The sequence below is a fragment of the Artibeus jamaicensis genome, unplaced genomic scaffold (genome assembly GCF_021234435.1).
Source record: "Artibeus jamaicensis isolate MK-2021 breed Jamaican fruit bat unplaced genomic scaffold, CSHL_Jam_final contig_471, whole genome shotgun sequence".
In the NCBI taxonomy this organism is placed as follows: Eukaryota; Metazoa; Chordata; class Mammalia; order Chiroptera; family Phyllostomidae; genus Artibeus; species Artibeus jamaicensis.
Genome location: NW_026521850.1, coordinates 4,036,251 through 4,060,616, shown reverse-complemented (window position 1 = coordinate 4,060,616; position 24,366 = coordinate 4,036,251). Strand labels below are relative to the sequence as shown.

At 62.9% G+C, this 24,366-nt stretch overlaps 1 protein-coding gene across 1 annotated transcript; it reads right to left on the bottom strand.

The window, feature by feature from the left end:
• Window positions 1–1,538: 1,538 nt before the first annotated feature.
• Window positions 1,539–24,133, bottom strand: FIBCD1 (fibrinogen C domain containing 1). The gene is made up of 7 exons (XM_037158572.2): window positions 24,062–24,133; window positions 15,236–15,715; window positions 11,941–12,100; window positions 11,425–11,561; window positions 3,861–3,957; window positions 2,193–2,372; window positions 1,539–1,798 (listed from the first exon to the last, which is right to left on the bottom strand). The coding sequence occupies exons 1-7, from the start codon at window positions 24,131–24,133 to the stop codon at window positions 1,539–1,541; spliced, it is 1,386 nt and encodes a 461-aa protein (XP_037014467.2).
• Window positions 24,134–24,366: the final 233 nt, after the last annotated feature.

Below are 24,366 nucleotides of genomic sequence, written 5' to 3'. Positions count from 1 at the left end.
GCCTTGGCCTTGAGTAGATGGTGAACAAATCTTTGCTGTGCGCCGATGACCAGGTGGGGCTGGAGGGCGCTGGCCCGGTCACGGGGCAGGTCGGCAGCACTCCAGGCCTTTCCTGCCACCTCGGCCAACTCCAGCGCATTACCGACACACAAACTCTGGTGGGAGGGGCAGGGAGAGCAAAGCCCCTCTCCCCACGTGCCTGCCTTCGAGTGTCCTGTAGAGGTGTCCTGCTGGAGGGGGGCCACCGGTGCTGCCCATGCTCTGGGCAGCTCCCCAGGCTGACTTCCGGTTCCCCAAAGAGCCCCCTGAACAGGTACCCACAGGTGGGGACTTGGAAAAGCGGCCCTGAACTTGGTTCTGACACAAATGCATCAGGGGCCCAAGGCTGGTGAGCAGGAGGTTAAGGTCAGGGGTCACAGCCTGGCCTTTCCAGACCACTGACCTTGGAACCTGCAGTTCTTGTTGGGGAAGGGGGTGCACCAATAGTGCCCTGGGAATTGGGGGGCCTCAGTGAGAAAGTGTCTCTGGGTGCTGGGCTGGGGCCCGTCTCCTCCACTGGCCACGTGAACCCCCTTCCCCTGACCCAAGGTGGCAGTGCGAACCGTCACCGGCAGGGACCAGGTTCCGCCGTGCTGAGATGCGGTCTCTGGGCCGATGTGGGGGCAATGGCTACCAGACCCCCCAGGCCCAGCCTCCACCCTCCAGGCCTGCTCCGAGGAAGTCTTAGGATCCCGGCAATTGGGGGTGCCACGAGCCCTGTGTTGCCCAGAGAATCAAGAGGTCCTCACTGGCTGGGCCCAGACCAGTGGTTTGGGATCTGTCCCCTCCTCCCACAGGCAGAAAAATGGAGGGGGCTGGGCACGGCAGCCAAGGGCACCGGGGACCTGCCAGGCCTACGGGGACACTGGGTGGAGGGTGGGGACTTCGGGGAACCAGCCCCACCTTGAGGCATGAGTCCCAGTCAGCGGATGAGCTGCAGTCTGGCCTGGGGGCCTGGTGGGATGGTGCCAGCCCCTGGCCACAGCTGCCCTCAGCGCTGCCTGCTCCCAGGGCTCTTGGGGAGAGGTGGGGTCTCCAGGCACAGTGGAAACCAGGGAGGGGGTCCGGAGGGCCAGAGGAGGCTGGCTTCAGACCTGCCTGGGTCTGCTAGAGGGGCTCCAGGGTGCTGTCCCCTCTTCTCTGTGCCCCCATAACGCCAGGTGCTTGGGTTGGCAGTGCGCAGGGGGCTGTGGGGAGCTGTGGCCGACTCCTGACCAGAAGAAGACAACCCAGGAGCCAAAGTCTGGGCAGGTAGAATTTGGGGTCATTTGCCCCGCCCCCTACCCCCCACCCCCCGTCAGAGGCAAATTGGGGACTAGGGACAGTGTGAAGGTGACGCGCGATCCCATCCGTCCAGGGTGCTTAGTGTTGGGTGGGCCTGGTGCACCCCAATGACGCAAGAACAGGTCAGCCAGGTGCAGGCAGGCAGGTGACAGGCAGGAGCAGCTGGGGTGGCGAGCGGAGGGAGGGCAGTGCGGCGGTGGGTGGGCGGGGCCCGTCTAGCGGTCCTCACGGACTGGCCGGATCTTCATCTCGGAGAACTTGAGCGAGTACTGCCAGCCGGTCCAGGAGGACCACTCGACGCCGTCGGCGTAGGAGGCGTGCGCGCCGCGCAGGTACTGCCCGTTGAGGTTGGACGTGTGGCAGTTGCGGTACCACCAGGCGCCGCGGTAGAAGGCGGCGCAGTTGTTCTCCGAGTGGTCGCTGTCGCGGTCCTTGGTGGTGAACCTCATGCCACTGTGCTTCAGGAGGGAGTCCCCTGTGCGGACACACACGCGAGTGCGCACTCGGGGCACAGGTGCAGGCGCGATGCTCACAGGTGCCCCACATACACGCGCTGGTGCACACACACCTGCCCCGCCCGACAGACCACCGCACCCCCTTGGGGTCCCCATGGCTGTTCTGGGGTCTAGGCAGTCCCTCCCTCCTCTCAGCCGTTCACACCCTCCCTTACTTTCTTGCCGCTGCCTAAGAAACCTGCCCAGAGGGGTTCAGCCGCCACACTTTGGGGACCCAGCGAGCCCAAATGTCCCCTTTCCTGGCTCCGGGCCCACTCGGCTCATCTGCACAGCTGGCGAACACTCCAGGCCCTGCTGGCTGGGTGGGGGGCCTTGGTACCCAGGCCTGGAGACTGGTGGCCGCCCGGGGCGTACCTGCAGTGCCCGAGTAGTCGGCCACCGTGAGCGGGAACCCGTCCTCCTCGGGGTCCACAGAGAACAAGCCCACGCCGAAGCTCCCGTAGTGGGCGTGGGCTGTGCCGTTGTCGAAGTCCTCCAGGTCCACACGCAGCTCGTAGGCCGCCTGTGATGTCAGCACGTGGAGCCTCTTCAGCCCTGGAGAGGGGAGGGGATGCAGGAGGGGTCGGGGGGCTTGGAAGGTGACCCCCAGAGGGAACCAGGGAGGCACAGGAGTTAGGCTTGTGGCTGGTGACAGGAAGGTGACGGAAAGGGGGTGTCTGCATCTCCTGACACCTCCAGGGCCTGACTCTGTACCCCCCACACACAACACCCAACCCACCCCTTCCCTCCCTCGCTGCCCCCCAGCCCCCTGGGCCCATCCGGGGTCTCCTGCCGGCCTCCCTCTCCCCCACCACACGCACCCACAGTGCTTCCCTGCTCTGATTACCTCTCAGTAAGGCCATTTAATTAAGCACCTTCCAGGATATCAGCATCTAGAGATAGTTCATCAGCCTCTCCCTCCTGCTTGCCTTCCTGAGCCCCCCACCGGCCCCCCACCTGTGTGCAGGTCAGCGTGTGCAAGCTACCCAGGTATGAGGGCTGTGCGGCCCTTCCCCATCCAGCCCAGGGGTCCCTTATCCCCCTGGTCCAGGTCCAGAGAAAGGGAGTCACTGACCTGCCCAGCATCTCCCCCGGGGCCCAGGCAGGGTCCGGACACCCTGAGGTTCTCACCTCCCAGCCTCTCTCATCTCTGCCCCGGGCTGGGCTTCCTGCTCAAGCCTCCCCCCCTTTCTGGTCCTCAGCCTGCACCCCCGTGGACTGGGCCTCGTGGGGCTGATGTGAGGAGCCAGAGAGCGCCCAAACTCTCCAGGGCAGAGAACGCACAACGGTGACAACAGCCACTGCCCAGATGACACAGGCAGAGGCCGGGCACCGTGCGAGCACCTCCCCTGGACTAAGGAACCCGTGGAGTTGGAGGGAGTCCAGTTTCACGGCAGAATCCCCGGGCAGCGCTGGGAACGGTGCCTGTGGTCGCTGCTGCTGTCCCACGGGGAACCGTGTCTCCAAAAACCCAAAACCTGTCCTCCAGCCACAACGTCCCGGATCCGTGGGACCTCATTTCTGTGGTTTGAACGGATGCTGTTCTTTAGAATGCGATCGTGTTAGGTGTTCGAAATTTAAAACACCGGGTTCACAGGTGAGCAGTAAGAACACAATAGCAGTCGAGACAGTGGGACTCTGAGCCCTCTGCAACAGTGGCGGGCGGCATGTGCCGTGCCACAGGGCGGTCGGAGCGCTGACCTCCAGGGCAGGGCACGTTGGGGGCCGCCCCGGCCCTCCCCACACTTAGAACTGAGCCCTGCACCTGCCCACAGCGCCCTTGACTCAGAACAGTGACCAGGTCCCACGGCGCCCCCAGCACAAAAAGCCCATGTGTCCAGGGGACCCCTCGTGCCTTCCTGCTCCTCGACCTCATTCACTCTGAATGTCCTGATCCCCCTTGGACCTGTGAGCTGACCCCGGCGTGCCAGGCCAGGGAAATGCAGACGTCCAGCTGTCTGGGGAGGGCCTGCTGCCCCAGCCCCCCAGGATGGGACACTCGGGGGGAGAGCAGGCCACCTCTGCCAGCGGTAGGACCCTCACCTAGCCAGTGCTCCCCCGTGAGCTTGCCAAAGCCGTCCCGGTACGCCTCCCAGCCTCGGAAGAAGTTCACGGAGCCGTCCTCCCGGCGCTGAAACACCTGCAACGAGAGGGGAGGGTGGAGGCAGGAGCCAGGCCCCCCTATTTGCCCCCCTGTCCCCTCTGCCTGCTGTGGGGGGCAGGGCTGGGCATCCCATGGTCCTTGACAGCTGTGAGCACGGGGCCTGGAGCAGCGCCGGGGTTCCAGAGGGCTGCGGGGCCCGAGGCGGGGCTAACTGGATGACCCCAGGCCCTCTGTACGGCCCCTCACGAAGGGGTCACAGTCGCTGGGGTGGGGTGGGGTGGAGGAAACCCAGCTCCCAGGCCCATCTCCGCTGCCTCGCTGTTGGACCCCAGCCTGGACCCGTCTCTGCTTGGGCCTCAGTTTCCCCACTAGTCAATAAAAGGGGTGGACAAGGGTCCTGACATCTTTCCCAGGTGAAACAAAAAGTGAAGAAAAACCCATTCTCAAGTTTTTAAAAAAGGAGCACACACACACACCCCACCCCCACCCACACCTACAGAACAGCCCGGGCAGGGGGTGGGGGAGTGGTTTGGGAAACCAGAGCCCCAGCCCCTCCCGGGGGAGGACGGGAGGCGGGGGGGGGGGGGGTCAGCAGCAGGCTGGGGTGTGACTTGGGTGCTGATGCACAGCCCGGCGACCTCTGTCCCTCGTTTAATAACCTTCCCGCCCGGGGAGTAGGGTGTCCCATCCGTTAAATTGCTCCGAAATGAGCACCTCGCTGGCCCAGGCTGGGCTGCGCCAGCAAGTCTGTGCGAGATCCGCTGACGCCGACGGTCCCCTTCCCCTCACCCCCACCTCACGGCTTTCTGTTTAACCAGCCCTTTCCTCATGGCCGCCGACCCCTCCATCTGGGCAGCCGGAGGTGTTGGGTTTGGCAGCCGCGCCAGCGACCGGCCAGGTTCCTTACTAAGCAGCCTGATCGCAGCCACCCGGAGCTGCCAGGTGCCAGTCTGCCTGCAGGTGCAAAACACGCTCCGTCAGGCGGAGGAGGGAAGCGTCACCTCTTTGTCGTGCTCCACGGCCCGAAACCCGGCCCAGCCATGAAATGTGGGCACTGTCAGGAGGGGCCTGCTCAGCACAAAGAAATTCAATCAGCTCGGAAGATCTGAGGGTGTGCAGAATGCACTGGGCTGCAGACGGTGACCCTGAGCACGCCCGCCTGCCCCGAGAAAGGCCTGATCCTGCCAGGGACAGAGAAGGCAGCCTGTTCGGGGGGAGGGCGGGGGCTGGGGTAGAGAGGGACAGGATGGGCATCGCATACAGACCTGGGCTCCAGAGCACCGGGGAGTTATCCCCTCCTCTGAGCCTCAGCTTCCTCATCTGTAGAATGGGGCCCTGACAGCACCCCAGCCGTCTACTGAGAAGGGTTCGGCGCCTGGCACAATGGGCTTTGGTAAGTGCCAGCTGGTGACTGCAGGCGACCACAGGGCGCCCATGGCGGGGGTCTTCCCCTCTTCCGGCTCCCTCAGCCCCGGCTCTCCCTGCTGGACGTGGGCCCTGTACCCTCTCCTCCCTGAGCCGTCCAGTGGGGCGGCCCCGGGCCCCGTTCATTCACTCAAATAATCTGGCTGAGCACCTCTGTACCAGGTGCCAGTTGGGGGAACCGAGTCAGGGCTCGCCCCTCAGAGCCTCAGGGCAGAGGAACAGGGGACCCACCCCAGGTGGGAAGCAGGACTGGGCTCCAGGACGTCCCTGGAGGAGGGACAGGGTGCTGGCCCCCCGTGTGCCCCCTGTGTGGCCTGGGTAAGACATCTGTCCCCTCCAGGCCCCACTGCTGCGTCTGCTGAGAAGCCTGCCTCCCAAGACTCCAGCCAGGACTGAGGCGCACATCGGCTGGAAGTGTTATCGCCACCACTGCAGCTTCCGTTTCTGCTGTTAGGACATCGTAGGGTGTGGGGTGCTGGGCTTCGGGAGCGGAGCCCAGACAACCTGCCCGTGAGGACAGACGGCCAGGGCGGCCAAGACCAGCTGCTGCTGAGGGTTGAACCCTCCTTCCCCGACCCAGAGTCAAGGTCCTGCGTACCCTGCCACCCTTGTTACTGCACACGGAGGCTTGGGCACCGGCTGGGACAGGTAGCCATGAGCAGCAGGGTGGGCGGTCATGCCCTCGGTCTAAGGCCCGGCGGGACACCTGAAGGCCATCGTTCCACCGCCCACGTTCACAGGCGTGTTTGCTGGGGTTTACACCGACCAGGGCACCCACCGCCCAGGCTGGGCCCCTTGGCTGCTTGCCAGGCCTCTCCCACCCAGAACTGACCTCGGAGCTGCAGACCCCACATCTGTCTGTCCTGGGCCGGGTGCCCATCACAGGCATGACCCCTCTGAGGGGCCTGGTGCGGGATCAGTGGGCATGAGCATGTGTCTGAGGGTCCCCTGGACCCCCAGCCTCTCTCCCGCACCTGGGCCAGTGCATGGCAACCAGGTTAGCACTGCCGATAGTCCCAGCAAAGTGGTCGGCGTCACCGTACCTCTGAAGCCATAGCAGCTGTTTGTCAACACGGGCCCTTCAACCCGAGTGAGGACGAACCACCACTGCCCACCCGTGAGGGGTTGCAGAAGCCGCTCTGGACACGTGGACCTGGGGAGGGTCACACAGTGACGCCCGTGCCCAGGGGTCTCCCCCTGACAAAGGAGATTCCTGGAACGGCGCCTGCCCTTCATGGAGGGACAGGCTCTGATTTTTCTGTCCTGTTTTATTCTAGTCCCCTCTCCTCTACTTAAAAAACAATGCTGATCACAGCCCATCAAATTGATTTTGCCACCTGCCAACACATCACGACCTATTGCTGACCACTGCCACGGGCTGCCCTTATGCCTGGACGCCAACACCAAGTGACCCGCTGTGCTGGGTCCAGGCTGGGACCTCAGATGCGGAACCCCAGCCTCACCCCAGAGCCGGTCACGGCACAACGTGCCGGCAACTTCCAAGTGCGCCCGGTGGCCCCCGCTCGTCTGCCGGTCCTCCCACGTGCTCAGACATGCAGGGCGGTTTTCTCCGACTCAGGCTGAAGTGCCGCTGTGGCTGCGGGCTTCTGGAAACCAGCTTGGCTCTAGGGACACCGGACGGCGGGATGGCGCCGTGCCGAAGGCCTCCACAACAGAGCAGGGGCCGGCCAGAAAGGCAGAACGGAGAGGAAAGTGGGTAAAGAATTGGGATCCTCTCCCCATTCTCTGCCCACCCACAGGACGTGATTCCCACTTAAGGAAAAAAGAAAGGGGAGCCCTGGCTGGTGTGGCTCAGTGGATTGAGTGCCAGCCTGTGAACCAAAGGGTCACCAGTACAACTCCCAGTCAGGGCACATGCCTGGGTTGCAGGCCGTGTCCCTGGTGGGGAGCACAGGAGAGGCAACCACACATTGATGTTTCTCTTCCTTTCTCCTTCTCTTACCCTCTCTCTAAAGATAAATAAGAAAGGTCTTCCCCCCCCAAAAAAAAGGGAGGGGAAAAGGTAGGGAAACAAATTAATCACTTATTAATTTAGAGGCTAAAATATCCATCAGTCCAGCCCCTGGTGCATCTCTGTGGAGTTGAAACTGCAAAGCGATTGATGGGGAAACGCAGGCGGCCGCCCTGGCCTGTTGGGCGGGTGCCAGGAGCCAGCGGGAAGACGGAGGCTGTTTTCTTGGGGAGGGTTTCTACAGCCAGCGCATCTTCCCAGGGCCACCGAAGGGGCTCAGACCAGGGAGCCGGCCCACGTGCTCCCACGGATGGTGCTCCGGTTTGAAAGGCAGGAGGGCCAGCGGGCGGGCAGGAGAGCCGCTGGCTGTCCCCCGTGTCAGACAGGCTCCAGGGACCCATCTCACTCTCCGTGGGTCCAGTCCCCGCCAGGGTGCCTTCCTCGGACAAACCGCCGTCCGACCTGCTCCTGGTTGGTTTGCCTCGGTGCCCAGAGTACGGAGTCCTTGTCCTGAGCCCCCCAGGGCCTGGGTCCGTGGTTACCCACCCAGACGGCACCCTCAGGGGCAGCCCCCGCCCTGCCCTCCTTTCCGCTGTCCCAGAGCGAGGGCTCCGTGCCCCCCTTTATCATCGGGCAGGTGAGAAGAGGAAGGCTTGGAGAGATGGGGGCGCCCTCTGCAGAGCGGGGGTGCCTCAAGGCTGGGTGCGGGGGCCCCATGGAGGCCCAGAGAGGGGGGCTCGTGGTGCACAAAGGCTGAGGGGCCCCTGTGGCTGAGGGGATTGAGCCTGCCTGGCCCTCATCATAGCTGAGCAGCCAGCCTAGCTCCAGTCCCGCCGTGGGATTCCTGGGCCGGCCCCCGGGAGACCAGCCTCTATCGGAACTCCAGCCAAGGGGCTGCGTGGCCATCGAGGTCTGGGCCCCTGTCTTCTACAAAGTGGGAGGGTTGCGTCCCCGGGCCCTGTGTGGCATCCCCGAGCTCACAGGGGTGACTCTGGCCCTTGGCCAGCTCACAGCCCCCGGAGACATGGATGCACAATCCAGCAGTCAGTCAGTCGCAGGGCAGAGAGTTACCTGGGGCGAGGCAGGTTCCCAACCTGGCAGTTCCCTTGATCTTTGTGCCTCGGTTTCCTCATCTGTAAAATGGGGATTATCCTAGCCCCCGCCCACAAGGTCTTGGTGATGGTCACGTGTGCTGGTTGCTACACAGCATTCCGTAATGGTAACTGTGGTTAGACCCGCTGGGAGCTTGGAGGAGGGGGAGCCAGCCACTGGTGGTGGGGGGTGGAGTAGTCCAGGAGGGCTTCCCAGAGGAGGAGGCGCTCAACTAACCAGTTGATTGAGCAGGGTCTTGGCAGGTAGTCAGTTGCTGAGGCCCAGGGGATGGGGACTGGGTGTGTCCAAACCCTAAAGATGGGGAGAGCACATCCCTGCCACCGTGGAAGGGGCCTCTGGAGGCGGCATCTGGGATTTTCCTGGGCTCTGATGAAGCTTCTGTGGAAACCAATTACTGGCAGGCCTGTGTTGGTGGCAGCCACCAGCCCCTGGTTCTGGGGGGAGGGGGAGGCTGTGGCAGAGACGGATCCTTGCTTCTAAAGAACAAAGAGCTTGGAGGCGCGAGCGAACGCAGCCCTTCAAAGGCGGCCCCTGGGGAGGCTGCTCTTCTGCGACGCAGTTGCTCCTCACGTCCTGTCTGGACACCTCTGGGTCTCACCAGCAAAAGCACAGGGTCCTGGAGACCCCAGCTCTGCCTCTCACCGGTGTGCGACCTCGGGGAGGTCACAGCCCTGCTGGGCAGCCGTTCCCCTATCCATACAAAGGCAGCGTCTGCAGCCCCGTGGCTGCCCTGCAGGGTTGCAGCCAAGAAGCAACAACAGAAAGAAGGAAGCCAGGCGGCACACAGTAGGTCTAGCCAGCGTCACCTCCCTCCCCTTCAGAACCAGCTGTCAAGCCCAGCAGGCCCCGCCCTGTTTTGGACTGAAAATGGTACCCCCGGGCTTGGCTCTCCGCCACGCTCCCCAGGCTTGGCAGTCAGCGCCTGGCACACGCCACTCAGCTGCCGTCTATCAAGTGCCACGGCACCGGCCCAGCCTTCACGGGCACTGCCCCACACCCCTAAAAGTTTGAATACCCAAGCTGCTCAGATGGAGGCAGTTCGGTCACTGCCCAGGTCACTATCGTGCTGTGCAGGCTCCAAGGACCCCCCAGAACAAGGGCGGCCTGGGAACCCAGCAGACCTCCAGCCACCACAGCTGCAGGGAGGAGCCAGCGCCCCTGGCAGGGTCACCACAGTCCCAGAACAAGTCCCGCCGTCGCCTTGCTGACCACACGCGTGTTCCCTTTGCCTGGAACACTGTCCTTGCCTCGTCCCCCAGCACTCGGACCCCTGTCTGGGAGCCTCTCTCAGCCACCCGAGGCTGGGTCAGGGGCTCTCCTCTGGGGTCCTGCCTGCCCCCCAGCCTTGCAGCTGACAACTCCCTGAATCCTCTGCTGCTGAATCCTCTGGCCAGTGGTTCAACCTGTGAGTCACCGCCCATCAGTTCCACGGCCGTGCGTGAGGCTGGGTGTGCGTGTCCCAGGCCGGCAGCTCATGTGCTGGGTGCCCTTGGACCCATCTCTTGCCCTCTCTGAGGCTGCCCGGCCAGCACTAGGGACTGGAGGGTTGCCGGAGCTCCGTGGGGCAGGGCAGTGGGATAGAAACTGGAAAGTACCCCTTAGGGGGGCAGAGCTGCTGACCCCATCCCCGCCCCGCCCGTGTATGGGAAGCAGGCTCCGACTGGGAGGTCCAGCCCCGGGCACCCTGTCCACCAGGGAGAGCCCTTGAGGGTCGGCAGTTTGGACGCAGAACCTAACGAGGATGGATGCATACAGGCGGCTGGAGAGGCGGCGGCCGGCTCCCTCCCGAACAACATTGAGCTTCTGACAGATTCCGTGTGGCAGGGAGGTAGGTGGTCCTGACAGGCGCCCTCAGGTGCCTGGGAAAGGACTGCCTTTGACGGAAGCCCATATGGATATTAATGTTTATGGGCTGCGCAAACGCTTCCCGGCAGAGTGGAGCCTTCCTCCTGGGGCCGGCCAGTCCTGGTGAGTGAGTGGGAGGTGGCGGGGGACAGGAGGGCCCGGGCGGGAGGGCCCGCCTTGCTCACCCGCTCCCCTCTGATCGCCCAAAGCCCCCCGCCCCAGGAACTGCCCGCCCCCCCGGCCCATCCCCTGCGCAGCTTCCCGGGAGACTGAGTGCAGATTCACGTCTCGGGCTGGTGTCTCGGTCTTTCATTAAGTCTGTCCGAAGCCTTAACTCTGATTTTTGGGCTCTGGCTGGTAGTCGGTGCTTTTCTTCCCACAGAGGGGGTCCCAGAGGCAAACACCATAACTCAGATGTTCCGAGTTAAGAAAACAAAGAGCTTTTATCCCCCAGACGCAGATTCAGTGCATCTGAAAGCTCTCCTCTGGAGCTTGGAGAGAGGTTTAGAGGTCTGTCTGTCTGTCTGTCTGTCTCGGGGCCGTGTGGAGCCCCATGTTCTCATCTCACGCCCAGCCTCGTGGCGGCTCTGCCGTCCAGATGCGCTCACCTCGCCCCGCTGGCCCACCTGCCTCACTGGGGCGCCCCGGGCTTCTCACCAGGCTGCCCCTGGTGGGGCCCGGGGGCTCTGTTCCTGGCTGGGCGGCCCTGAGCTGGTTTCTCGGGGACCCCAGTCTCCCTCAGTACACCCCTTTTCTGCTTCCATCAGCCACTTTCTGTTGCTTGTAGTTAAGACCTGTGAGTGATGTGGGTGGGTATCCCCGTTCCACGGCTGAGGGGACCGCAGCTCCGAGAACCTAAGTAACGTGCCCGAGGTCCCACGGCAGGCCTGCCCGTGGACGTCGGGGCTCCTGGCAGAACAGCAACACCCTCGGCCTCTCTGGCAGAGGGCTCAGTGACCGCCCAGCCCTGTCCTTCCACCGCCCATGGACCTCTCTTTGCTCCCACTTCCCACCGGGCGGGAGCCAGAGGTGCAAGGAAGCAGGACGGCTCCTGGCCTGGCGGGAGACCCGCAAGCAGGCTCCCTGCCCCCGGCAGCCATGCCTCCTGTCACCTCCTGACCAAGGCTGGGAGGAAGCCGCAGACTCACCGTCCAGCCGCCGCCGTCTGTGCGCATGTCGCAGTACACCTGGAAGCCGGCGGGGTCGTGTGTGGGGAAGACGGAGTAAACTCCGTCCTCCTGCCGGCCACTCAGGAGGACGTCCAGACAGTCTCGGGGCCGAGAGCCTGCGACGGGGAAGGCCTTCAGCAGGGCTGGCCCAGTGCCTGGGCCCTGCCCCCTCCCCCTGTCCCTGGACCTCTTTGTCCCCCCATAATGTCACTTGGGCTCCAGAGCCTCAGCCTTGGGGTTGCGCCTTGGCTCTGCCACTCCCTGGGGGGGGTGATGAGCACCATCTCTGAGCCTCGATTTGCTCATCTGGAAGGTGGGCACAAGGAGCCCTGCCCCATGAGGCTGGGGGAGGGCGGGTCCTGGTGCTGCCCCGCAGAAGGACGTCCTTGGAAGACGACAGCACTGTTTCCTTATCAGTGTGGCAGATGGGGGGCAATGGGGGGATGAAGCTGGGCACCAGGTCCCCAAGGAAGGCAGCCGCTCAGCCCCACTCACCGTTGGCGCAGCCCCGGGGCCGCAGTCCCCTGGCAGGTGCCCTCTGCAGGTCAGCCTTGACTCGGGGCCGGCTCAGCCCCCGGTCCTTGTGCAGGGCGTCCAGGACGTCACTGACCAAGTTCACCAGGTGAGCCATGTGGCCCTGGCTCTCAGACAGAAGCTGTGGAGCACGGGGGTGGTCAGAGAGGGCAGGGGCTCTGGTGGGCACACAGCAGGACACCTGCCGGCAAGGTGAGCGCCCCTGCCCCGCAGAGCCTCGGCAGCCCCAGCCCGGCTGCAGCCCTGCCCCAAAGCGGTCTGAGCCCCGGTGCCCCGAGTTCAGGGCTCTTGTGGGAGGGGCTGGGGTGGCTCCCGCTCCTCCCTTTTCTGGGCCAGTGGCCCCGCTGTGTGTGTGTGTGTACAGGACACACCTGGCATCAGGCAAAGTTGGGTTCAACCCCAGCTCACTCATTTTCCAGTTACGAGATGGGAGGGGGTGAACAGCCGACGTGGCCTCCCTGGCCCCGCTGCCGTGTGACCAGTGACACTGTGGGCAGGACCCAGCATGGAGTGGGGCCCACAGCAGGGCACCCCATACTCGGCCACCTCATTACATGAACTCATAAGGCACGATCCACGTTACAGAACACCCTCACCCAACGTCTCTTCCAATCCCTGTAGGGCCTGGAAGGCCAGGTCTGCCCACAACGGGGGCGGGGGGCGGCCCAGGGCACTGCCCCGCCCCACCCATCCCCTGGGTGAGACTCGCTTTGACTTTTCGAGGCTCTCTCAGGTCTAGCACCACCCCTCACCCCACAGTGCTGCCCGGACGGAGGCCTTGTCTTCTCCTTGTTACAGTTGGGGAAACTGAGGCCTGAAAGGAGAGGTCCCTGACCAAGAATGGCCTCAGGGTGCTCCCCCAGGGCCATGTCACCGTGTGTGAGGAGCCCAGGGGGAGGGCAGTGGCTGGGATCCCGGCCCTGACGTTGGCTCCGGGTTTTCTCATAGGCCCTGGAAGCGCCGCTGAACTTCCCCATACCTCAGTTTCCCCTCTGTGAGCCAGAAGAATGGGGCCCATGTTGCAGGGGTTCATGCAGCATGTCGGGGGCCTGAGTGCTCACTTCGTGTTCTCTGTACCTGCCCCACCCCCTGCTGGTGGCCACCCTTCCCACCACCTACATCCAGAGGGGTACAGCTCAGTGTGGTGTCCCCAGATCTCTGGGCAGGGCCTGTGGCCTGAAGGGTCTGGAGTCTGTCACCTCCCCTCCCCAGGCTCTGGGAGGCTTCAGGACCACGCGGAGGGGACGTCGGTCATGGTCATGCAGCCAGGGGCCAGCAGGAGGGCATGGATAACAGCTCATCCAAGGAAGGAAACTAGGCAGCCGGGAGTTTGCAGAACGTGAGGCTGGGCTTATGCAGAAGCACAGGCTGCAAAGCTTTCTCTCCCTGACAGTTTCCCGGCTGGGGAGCAGGTGATCCAGGGCCAGCAGCCTGCAGCCTGCGGCCTGGGGGAGCCGGGTGGAGACTCGCAGGGAGAGCGTCCGCCAGGATTTCTCCTGCTGGCCGCTCCCTCCCTGGGCTTCAGTGCAGCGTCAGGCAGACGGGTGTGCAGGGGGGTCCCTGGGACAGCCTCCGGGGGTGAGGGTGGAAAGATCACCAGGCTCACTGGTGAAGTGTCTAGGGTTCTGCCCATGTTTTTCAAACACCACAAACACATGAGAAACTCGGGTGCGGCCCACACTTGCTAACAGGCAAGGAAGCCCTTGGCTTAAACCAGCAAATGACTGAAGTTAAAATGGGCATAGAAACAGGCTCCTGATTGCGGAAAAGTCCGACCCTGCTGGCTCAGCTGCGTGGACGCCCTCCAGAGGACGCGGCAGCTGCAGAGGCAGGCCCTCGGAGCCGCCACGGCCGGTAGACAGGGTGCCATGCTCAGCCCAGCCCCGCAGGGGTCAGGATCGCGGCCCTGCTGCCTAACACATGGGCGTGCGTAGCACTTGATGGTCCATCATTCCTTCTGCAAAAGGGGTTGTTAGTGGGGCTCCCACAGCTTCAGGTGCAAACATTTCTGCCATAGAGAGGAAGCTGAGCCCCGGCTGGTGTAGCTCAGTGGATTGAGCACGGGCTGTGAATCAAAGGGTTGCTGGTTCGATTCCCAGTCAGGGCACGTGCCTGAGTTGCAGGCCAGGTCCCCAGTCGGGGCCATGTGAGAGGCAACCACACATTGATATTTCTTTCCTTCTCTTTCTCCCTCCCTTCCCCTCTCCCTAAAAATCAAAAGAAAAAAAAGGAAGGAAGCTGATGTGCAGACAGCACCCCGTCAGGTGAGGACCATGTTACCCCCATTTTACAGGTGAGGAGACCCACCCTGGGGAGGGTGCCAGACATGCCCCAGGCCCCACAGCCGGGACTCTAACCCTGAAGACAGGACCTCCGGGGCCAGGGGTCTCGGCCACGGGTGCACAAGTCTCCCTGGCGCTTGCTGAGCTGCTGGGGAGTCTGGGGTGAGGCCCAGGGACATGCCTTTAACCGCAGCCCTGGCAGGGGTGCCTGTGGGCACTGCTTTGAGAGCCCAGGTCGGGCTGATCAGCTGAGGTCTGGGAAGTGTTGGGAGGGCTGGAGCGACAGGGCTCTGTAAGACACTCGGTGTCTGAAATCACCCTGAGCCCCTGGGAAATGAGTCAAATTCAACACTACTCCAGCCCCATGAGGGGAAGATTCCTTGCTGTGCTCCAGGTGTGGTCAGTGTGGTCAGCGCTGGAAACTCACCCTGGGACCTGGTTTGGCTCGGCGGTGCAGGTGGGGACAGGCTGGGGGTCTGGTTGGGTTCAATCACTGGTCCCTCCTTCCCTAGAAAGCTGGGGCATCGAGTAGCAGTGAGGGGGAGGGTAGATTTGAGGAGTGGGTGCAGCTTTCTCTGCCATATGGCACCGCCGGGAGAAAGTTTGCCACTGACCTTGAACCTCAATTTGCTACTGAAGGTCAGGCCCTCGCCAGCATCCCACCTGCCCTGGAGCATCTGGGAAGCCCCCAAGCCCTGGATCTGACCTGACTGTTGGATGCCAGAGGTCCTACTCGGAGAAATGCCTAGGGCCCCCAGGACTGTGGGCAGAAGACAGTTGGAATCCTGGCACCATCGGCTGTGTGCCTTGGACAAGAGACTTGCCTGTCTGGGCCTCATCTGCCCGTCTGTAGAAATAGCAACAGCCCCTGGTCCTGGGGCATTTGGGGACTCAGTGAGGCCATGGATATCAAGTGCCCAGCACAGGGCTGACGCCCTCCCGCCAAGACCTCAGGCCCCGCCCGGGGCCCTTACCTGGATAAGGCGGGCCTGCTCGCTCTGCAGGGCGCCGAGCCCCTGGCCCAGCACGCCATGCCCCTTCCGCAGCCCCGCGCACTCTGCCTGCAGCTCTGAGGCCCGGGCCAGCAGCTGGGGCAGCTGGTCAGCCAGCGTGTCCAGCAGCTCCCTGTCCTGCTCGCCCGCCAGCCGGGGCTCAGCCTGGTGCGTGGTCAGCGCCTGCAGCACGGAGGCCTGGGTGTCCTCCAGGCGGGCGAAGCCGTCGGCGAGGTCGGGGCAGCACGGGTCAATGAGGATGCTGAGGCATGAGCTGTCGGCTCTCTCCACGGTGACCAGGGCGCCATTGGCACCAGCCGGCCCTGTGCTGACGATGGGTGGGGGCGCCGTGCTGGGCCTGTGTGCGTGATTCAGGAAGAGCACCGTGCCGGTGACAACCACGGCCAGCAGCACGGCCAGGGACAGCAGCACTGTGCACACCACGTAGCCACAGCTCGGCCGCTGCAGGCCAGCCGGGGCACATGGACAGAGACGGACAGACGGACAGACAGGAGAGAGAAGGAAGAGGCAGCCTCAGGGGCAGACCCGGGCCTCTGGACAAGGCCCAGGGGGTGCCCTTCTTGGGGACAGGGGGAAGGGAGTCCCAGAGACAGAGGAAGGGGCACACTGAAGAGAGTGACAGTGAGATGTTCGGGGAGACAGAGATGGTGAGGATGGAGAGGGACACCCAGGTGCAGGGACAGGGACACCAATGCAGAGAGCGACCCTGCCTCCTCGCCGGCCCCACCCCACCCCACCCAGCCAGCCCAGGGCACCGAGCCCTCTGGGTCCGGAGAGGGCTGGACCCAGGTCCCCACGGTGCCATTTCCTGAGGGGCGACCTTGCCGAACCTCGGTGTCCCCACGTGTAAAGTGGGGGCGATGATGACACACCCACCCCACCCCTGGGCTCCCGCCATGCAGACTCCTGCTGGAAGAGAGAGCTGTGAGGTTGACAGCGATGCTGCCAATTGTCACTCTGTGCCGGTGGAATGGGTGCCTTGGGGTAGTACCGGGTGCCCGTCGCTGAAGATCCCTTTCAGCCTGGGGCATCCATGTCCCCAACCCCAAAGCTGTGCGGGCCCCTGAGGCTGCCAAGGGTCCGGGGCACAGCGGGGCCCCCGGAGCACCCTCCCCCCTTCCTCCCTCCTCCCCTCCCCTCACTGTCCACAGAGCAGGTCCCGGTGGGAGCAGCGGAACACACACCCGGGTGGCAGAGTACATGTGGGGAGGGAAAAGGCCTCTGTCCTCCTGAGGAGGTGAGGGCTGGGGCGACAGGGCAGCTATGTCCCCCAGAACCGGAACCGAGGCAACACAGCAGACGAAGGATGGAGGCAGCAGGCCAGGCTAGAACGGGGCCGGGGTTTGGGGGCGCAGTGGGGGCCAGCAACCAAGGAAGCTGGCATCCAAGTGCAGCTTGTACTTGAAGCGCTGTGAAACCGTGGCAGGTCTGTCATAGCGGAAAGAGAACTTGCGGAAGGCCACCAAGCATGTGATGCATGGGGAAACTGAGACCCAGAGGGGGCGAGGGACTTGCTCCGAGTCACACAGCAAATCGGAAGCGGAGGTCAGACTCCACCCCCAGCCTCCACCTTGTCCCAGGCTGCGGCTCCCGCGAGTCCATCCCCCTCGTTTTCAGCGAATGGGAGGTGAGGCGTCCTTGAACTCCAACGAGTGCGTGCACCGACGCACTTGGCCCCGCCCCCGGAGCAGCCAGCTCGCCCAGTGAGTATCTCCGGCTTTCATTCTCCCTGCTCAGTGTGCGAGTGCGTTTGGGAAGGCTCGTTGTTCTTAGTTTCTGCCGAAAGTGTTACTTCTGTGTGTGGCTGACGCTAGGACGCCCCGTCTCCTTTTTCATGTTGTCACATCTCTGGCGTTGGGGGATCTCACCGCTGTAACGGACAGCTTGCTTGCTTCGGAACCCGTAAAGCAGCGGCCTCCCTTACCTCCCGTAACAGACCTTGCTCTGGGAAAGTGTGGTGGAGCGAGCAGCTCCTTTCCCACAAATTCAAACGCTACGAGTAACTCCCGAGTGTCCCGCTCGGCCCCGGAGGGCGTCGGGGTCAGGGGAGAGGGGCAGGCGGACAGGCAGCCCCCCAGGGGGGCCGTTGGTTATCCGCGACATCAGGGAGAGAATTCCTTCGCCCGCCTTGATCCGCGGGTGCGCTGCTAGCCTTCCCACACCCGGGGGCCAGGGGCGCTGACCCCTTTCCCCTGAGATTGTCGAGCGAGACAATGGCAACGGCCAAGCCGACAGCAGCCGCGTCCAGTGCGCCTGCCCTCAATAAATAAATGAATGAGCCATAAACAAAAGGTCATATAACAGAGTTGAAAAGGTCATATAACAGAGTTGAATCTTACTGGTCACATCACATAACAAGGTTGCTTCTGATTGGTTAATTCTTGGTACCAGAAATCCTTATAAACAAGTATAGGCACCTGATTTTTTAAAAAGTCACTTTGGAGCAAAAAGGGTAGGTAATCACTGTTATTATTTTTTGTAAATCGATCAGAATTGTGCCTACTTTTTGTCAGATCAGCAAAAAACGTACTTTTTGGCGTGCCGCAGAATTTTGGTCATTATGTGTGCCTCGAGATGAGACAGGTTGAGAATGGCTGCCTCAGCTGCTCCCTGCAGCAGTGGGGACTCACCGCGTCCTCTCCCCCCACTGGCCCAGGCCCTGAGGGCCACAGCCATCCCAGGATCCACACGTCTGGACCGGTCACTCTACCCACACCGGCCCCTGGGGGCTCCCCTCTGCCATCTCTGCGCGGCTGAGCACTGGGCTGAGACATCGCTTCCTCTGCTCCTCTTCCACTGGCCTCACTCACTCTCCTCCTTCAGGGCCCAGCTAGATGCTGCCTCCTCCAGGAAGCCTCCCCTGACTGTTTCCTCAGCCCTCCTCTTCTCAGCCCTTGCTGCCCCCTCGGCCGCACTTAATAAGACAGATAGCCATCGCTTTTGACTTCATTCAAACATCCAGTCAGCATTCACTGGTGTCCCCATGAGCCAGCTACCAGGCCAGCCCCTGAGGAGGTCACAGTGGACACTTGTCCTGGCCCTGCCCCGAGGGAGCTCCTGTCCCATAGGCTGTGAATCCTACTTTCTTTGGGGACACACATCCCTTTGGGCAGTAATAGCTGTGGTCACAGGGAAAGCTGGCACTTGGGGGGCCGGCCATCCCAGGCTGAGACTTGCCCTGGACCAGGATCCCCCGAAGGGCAAAGACCTGCTCTGCACCTGGCACCGGGTGGCTGGCCACCGGGTAGAGAGAAGAGCAGAGGCACGAGGTCACTCCTCTGGGGCGATGCTGCAGTGGGGAGGAGATGGCGTCCCTGGGACCTTCAGGGTCTGGGAGGGCAGAGGCCCAAGACCCCCATGCCGAACCCAGGACCCCGAGGCAGGGCACCTCTGATGGCCTGACGGCAGCATGAAGGGGGCCTGCGGGACGTCCCAGTTCCCCAGTCGGGACAGGTGAGCAGTTTCCAGACCGTTGGGCACCACCTCACCCCTGCCGACCCTGGCACACGTCCCCAGGCATCTCCAATACCCCCACTGTGGTTGGATTCATCCTGCAGCTGGGAAACTGGGGCTCAGAGAGCAGAAGGCTTCGCCCAAGGTCACGTGGAAGGCATCTGAACCCAGGGCCGGGCAGCTCTGGGACCGCACTCTCTGTGCCCAGGCTGCTTGCTAAGTGACCCTACAGGGTCCCTTCTCTGCTTGAAGTGTGACTGGGGCTTGAGACACAAGCTTGCCTGTGTCAGCAAGCAAGTCCCCGTCAGGCCCTCCCAGAGCTCAGTCGGCAGACACCTTGTCCCGAGCAGCTTGGAGCAATGTCCTCCAGCTGAAGAGCATTGATGTCCCCAGCTGGCGAGGCAGTGGCCCGTCACGTCCCCTTGTGTCTCCAGGACCCCGGCCCTCTAGGGCACCCACTTCTACCCAAACCCCAGGTCCCTGGCTAGAAGGCAGGGGTCGTGGAGGAGGGAAGGGGCTCAAGAAAGCTGCAGGGGGCCCCCCAGGGACAGGGGACCATGGAACTCAAAGATGAAACAGGCCACTCGGCAGAGGAGAATTAGTCTGCAGAGAGCGCCGTCAACGAGAAGTGCTGCTCGCTTTTATAGGCTGCGCTGACGTGCCTTGCAAAGAAATCTGCCTGAGATAATAAGGGGGGCTTTGGGCGGCACGCAGCCGGGCCAGGGGTGCTGTGGGGCTGCGGCTCCGTGATCAGCCGCGCCGCAGCTGAGGGGGCGCAGGCACAGTCCCCCTTTCCAGTGGCAAGGGGCAGGTGACTGGAAAGGTGCCCAGGGAGGTGGCTGGAGGGGAGCCCCAGCCTCGAGGCTCCTGTTGCCCCAACCACCTGCACGAGCTCCCAACTGGAGGCACTCGGCCTCGTCCCCTGTGGGACCCCCCCAGTGCTGGCCCCCGGTCCAGCTGCCCAGCAAGTGCTGGCCGAGGTGAGGACAAGATGGGCTCAGGCCGGGGGAGGCAGGAGGTAGGAAGCCCCAGAGGAGCCTCGCCTGCTGGGCAACATCTGTCCTGCCGCCTCGTCTGAGTCCCCAGCCTCCAGAAGTGGGCGTGGGTCCAGATGGGAGCAGGGAGGGCTCAGGAGGAAGGGCCTCACTGCCCTGGTGCCCTGCAGGCCCATCCTGTCCAGCCGGCCCCTGCCTGCTTCCTTGTTATCTAAGGGACAGAAGTGATGGCTGTCCCCTGGGTGGACTGAGCCTACACCGCAGGTACCAGGGTGGGAAGAAGACAGTCCCCTCTAGGAGGGGCCAGGCAGGGTGAGGCCCAGGTGCAGGCTGCCCCCAGCCCATTTTCTAGGGGCACCCTGGCCAAAAGCAAGGGGGCTGTTCACGGACAAACATGCTGTGGGGCTGCAGATGGGAGCAGAGGGTGGGTGGTGGGTGGTCTGGGGCCTAGCAGGAGCTCTCTGGGGAGCTTAGGGGGTCAGTGGGGAGGGTGGGAGGCCCAGTCCCTGGCCTACCCCTGGGGGGAGTCCACCTCACCTACCCCAGAAGTCCACCCCTGGGCAAAAGGCTCCTGACCTGAGCCCAACCCTGAGCCCCTGGCCCTGGAAGAGAGGCATCTCAGAGACCCCTAGAGTGAGGGGCTGGTGGTTCTGCTCGAAATTCTGGGGTCCCAACGACTTAGGAAGGAGGCCTGTGGCCTGCTCCATGAGCCCTTGGCTCAGGGCACCTGCAGACGGTGCACCCTGCCTGCCCCCCCACCTCGGGTCCACTGTCACGGCGCAGCTGGCTAATGAGTGAGGGCTCCAGAGGTGGAGGAGGGGGTCCTGGACTTGTAGCCCCCTCTTTCTTCCTTTCACCCACCTCCTCTCCCACCCCTGCCCCACAGGGACCTCACCCCAAGCCCCAGGGGCCAAGAGGAGAAGGTGTCGTTTTCAACCTCACCCCCCATCATGCTTTGTGAGTCTGCTGGTCCCCCGGGACTGTGAGCCTTGGGGGCAAGGGCTCCGGCTGTGTCTCCCAGCCGCGCAGGGGTCGGGGAGGGACTCTGCAATCGTCACCGAGTGAATTAAACACAGCGGAGTAAAGCTGAGACATCGGGGAGAACCTCTCAAGAATCTTTTTTCTTTCTAAAATGTTTTTAGAAGTTTCAAAAGTATTGAGAATTGCCTGGGGTAGGTCGGAGGTGGACTGCCGTGTGGGGTGGCTTGGCAGGGGACTTCTCAGACACAAGCGCCTCCCCAAACAAGAAAGGGGTTACACGGTGGCTTCTGGCCCCACACTGCAAGACTAGAAGAATCATGGCTATTTCTAGATCCTTCCATCAGAGCAACTCCAAACTCCTGGCAGATATTCCACAGCCACCTCCTGCCCCAAGGGCCTGCGAGCCCCTTCCTTCTGCAAAGGGAGGTTCTAATGAAGGCGGCATCTTGCCCAAGGTCACCCAGCAAAGGAGGAGCTGAGGCCAGATGCGTGGGGACAGAGCTAGCCCGTGGGGTCCCCAGAAATGACTGGACACAAACCCTTCATTGGCAGTGGGTGCCTTGAGTCTGGGAGTCTCAAAGCCCCGCCCTGGGAATTAATCACGTGACGCGGCCGGGCAGGCAGAGCGGAGAAAGGACAGGCTGCCTCTCGTCCCTCCCTTCTCCCACCAAGGCCCGTCGGCCTCCGGGAGGACCCAGCTCCAGCTCTGTTTGCCTCAGTTTCCCCATCCATAAAGGGGGACGACCCCCCAGGGGCTGTGACTCAGAAATGGGAGCCGAGGGAAAGGCACTGCCATCTTCTCTCAGAGAATGTGTCTGTTCAAGGCCTGCAGCCAAGCCCTGCTGCTGGGACCTGGGGCGCCAGACCCCCTTCCCTGGTGGGCAAAGGGGTGGTCAGGACCCCAACAGCCTGAGAAAGGGGACAGACTGCTTTGAGAACTGTCACCCACCCACCTGGAGGGCAGCAATGCCCTACAGTTTGCAAAACAGGCCAGTACTTCACTTGACCCTCCATTCAGCCCTCCTGAAGTGAGGAGGACGCAGGGGCTGCGGCTCCATTTTACAGATGGTGAAGCCCAGGCCCAGAGAGGGTGAGTGACTCACCCAGAATCACACAGCATGTCTGGGGCTGAGAAGCAACTAGAAGCAGGGCCCCAGGGAACAGGCCTGGAGGGAAGCGGGCGGCAGAGGTTCTCTCTTCCAACTCGGCACCGGAAAGGCCTTACCTGGAGCTGGCCCAGGGGACAGGCTGTCTACATGCTGGGCCACCAAAGGATCTTCAAGGTGAGGCAGTGCTTGATACTGGCCCAGGCCCCTGGAGCCACAAGACCTCAGCTGCCTCCGATGCCCAAGGGCAGACAGTTGGACACTGGCCTGGTGGCAGCTGGAATAGGTGTCCCCTGGGAGAAGCAGGGAAAGGCCAGGCCAGCCCAGGAGGCCCTGAGGCCACAGTTCCAACAGATCCCCAAGAAGCCACCTCCCTCTGACACACAGCAGCACCTGCTGGCTCCTCTTCCTCAGCTCCCCCTGGCTGAGATTCCATGCAGCTCAACTCAACAAATATCCCTCAGCTCCTGACCTGAGAGGCCTCAAGGCCAGCAGCTTGAGCCCTGGGGAGACCCCAGGACGGGGACCCAGAAGGAGCGTGTGTCCAAAGGAAGCTCCTAATAGAGGAGAGACTCAAGGCTACGGCACAAGTCAGTGATACGAAGGCAGCTAAGCAGCACTGGTACAATGTTGCTGGGACTTCAAGACAGCCTCTGGGCATCAGGGAGGGCTTCCTGGAGGAGGTGGCATTTAGTAGGTTTTTCCCTGAGTGAAGGGGTGTGTGTGTGTGTGTGTGTGTGTGTGTGTGTGTGTGTTGAGGAGCTTGGTGCAGCCAACGCAATGAGCCAACAAAAGGCTGGAAATGGGCAGCCTGGTGTGGGACAAAGGGCTGGCAGATGACAAGCACTTAGTACCTGTAAGAGGCTAATAAAAAGGGAGAATGGGCCAGGCGAGGGAGGGCTTTGAACGACGGCTCTCGAAGGTAAGCCAGCTCTTGCTAAGAGGTGGGAAAGTCAGGTCTCTTCTCTGGGGGTGGCTGGGGTGTGGACCTGACCTAACAGGGAACAGACCACCCTGGAGGCACCAGGGGTAGCTTGGGGTCAGGCTCGGCTTCTAAGCCTTGCTCCCCCCACTGATGTGCCATGTAACTTGGGCACATGCCTGAACCACCGTGCATCCCTCTGAGACCTGAGAACGCACATCTGCGCCTCGTCCCCAGGCTGCTGTGGGACGTGAGGTTGGGAAGGGCCTTTGCAAACTGTAGAGCTCCTGTCACAGCAGCGTGCCACTCCAGAAGAATGAGCAAGTTGCAGCGCCAGAGAGCGAGGGGCCGCCAAGGCCCGCCCCTGCCGCCCCCTCCTGCGGCTGCCAACACGGACTGTTCCTTCCCCAATGACATCTGTCTGGGAGAAATTTGAAATTTAAAACGGGCAGCTCCATTAATTCCGCTCCTTGGCGAGCAGGCCTCCCCATCTCGCCTGCCTGCCCCAGTCCCTTGACAGCCTGGCCCGGGGCCGCCCCAGGGCCGCCCCTCCACTCAGCCTCCCATCTCCAGCCCCCTCTCCGGCCAGCCCTGGAGCTCTGCCCTCATCTTCTTCCGGTGCTCAGCCCTGGGCACCCTCCAGGCCTGCCCACTTCCACTGCCCTCGAAGAGGCAGCGGGGAAGGCAAAATGAACAGACCTGGAGCCCACGGGCCCAGGTTCAAATCCCCACAGAGCTGTGTGCCCTCCAGCGGGTCAGCCTGCTCAGTGCTCAGTCAGAGCCTTGCTCCCTGGGTTTCTGAGCTGGAGAAGCGCCATGTCCAGCATCCTCACAGGAGGCAAATACTTATCGATCCCCTTCAGTGTGTGTGTGTGTGTGTGGCTAAAGTGTGAGGATTTGGGGAGGGGGCTGGTAAAGTCTTGGTCCTGAAGCTCAGGCTTCCCTGCCAGGCACCTGGCACAGGGTGGCACACAGGTTGGTAAGTAGTTAAGATGCCCATTGCAGAGGGGACAGAACAGACTCAGAGAGGTCGCTTAGCCAACTAAAGGGCTGGTCGCACTGGGAACTGAAGGTCCCTCAGACACAGCGTGCCCCGGGCGTCTGCTGGAGGCACAAAGGGGGTCCTCCCTCCTGTAAGGGTAGGGCCCCATCCTGAACCCCAAGTTCAATCCTCCTCTGGAGGCATGGAGAAGAGGGCACCTGCCCTTCCTTCCCTGAGCCTCGCTGGGGGTGTTCCCCAAACTCCAGCCCGGAGCTGGTGTCCATCCCACCAACCAGATCGGCCACCGCCAGGGACCCAGGATGTCCCCACAAGCCTGGCAGCTCGTACCTGAGGTTTGTCGCGAGGCTGGTCCTCAAGTTGAGGAGCAGTGCCCATGGTCTTCCACCGGTCGTTGACCATCTTCTGGCAGGACCGGCGGGGGCGCTGGCCGAGGCGAGCCGCTGCGGAGCGCAAAGGCGCCGAGGTGGGCACGGGTTCCAGGCTGGATCCCCGCCTCGGTGCCTCGCGCCCGGCGACCCGGGCCAGCGGGCGGGCGTGTGCAGGTGTGCAGGGGTGTGTGTGCGCGCGCGCCTGTGTGCACGGGTGTGTGTGCCGGTGTGTGTGCGGGTGAGAGCGGGAGCGCCAGAGCCGCC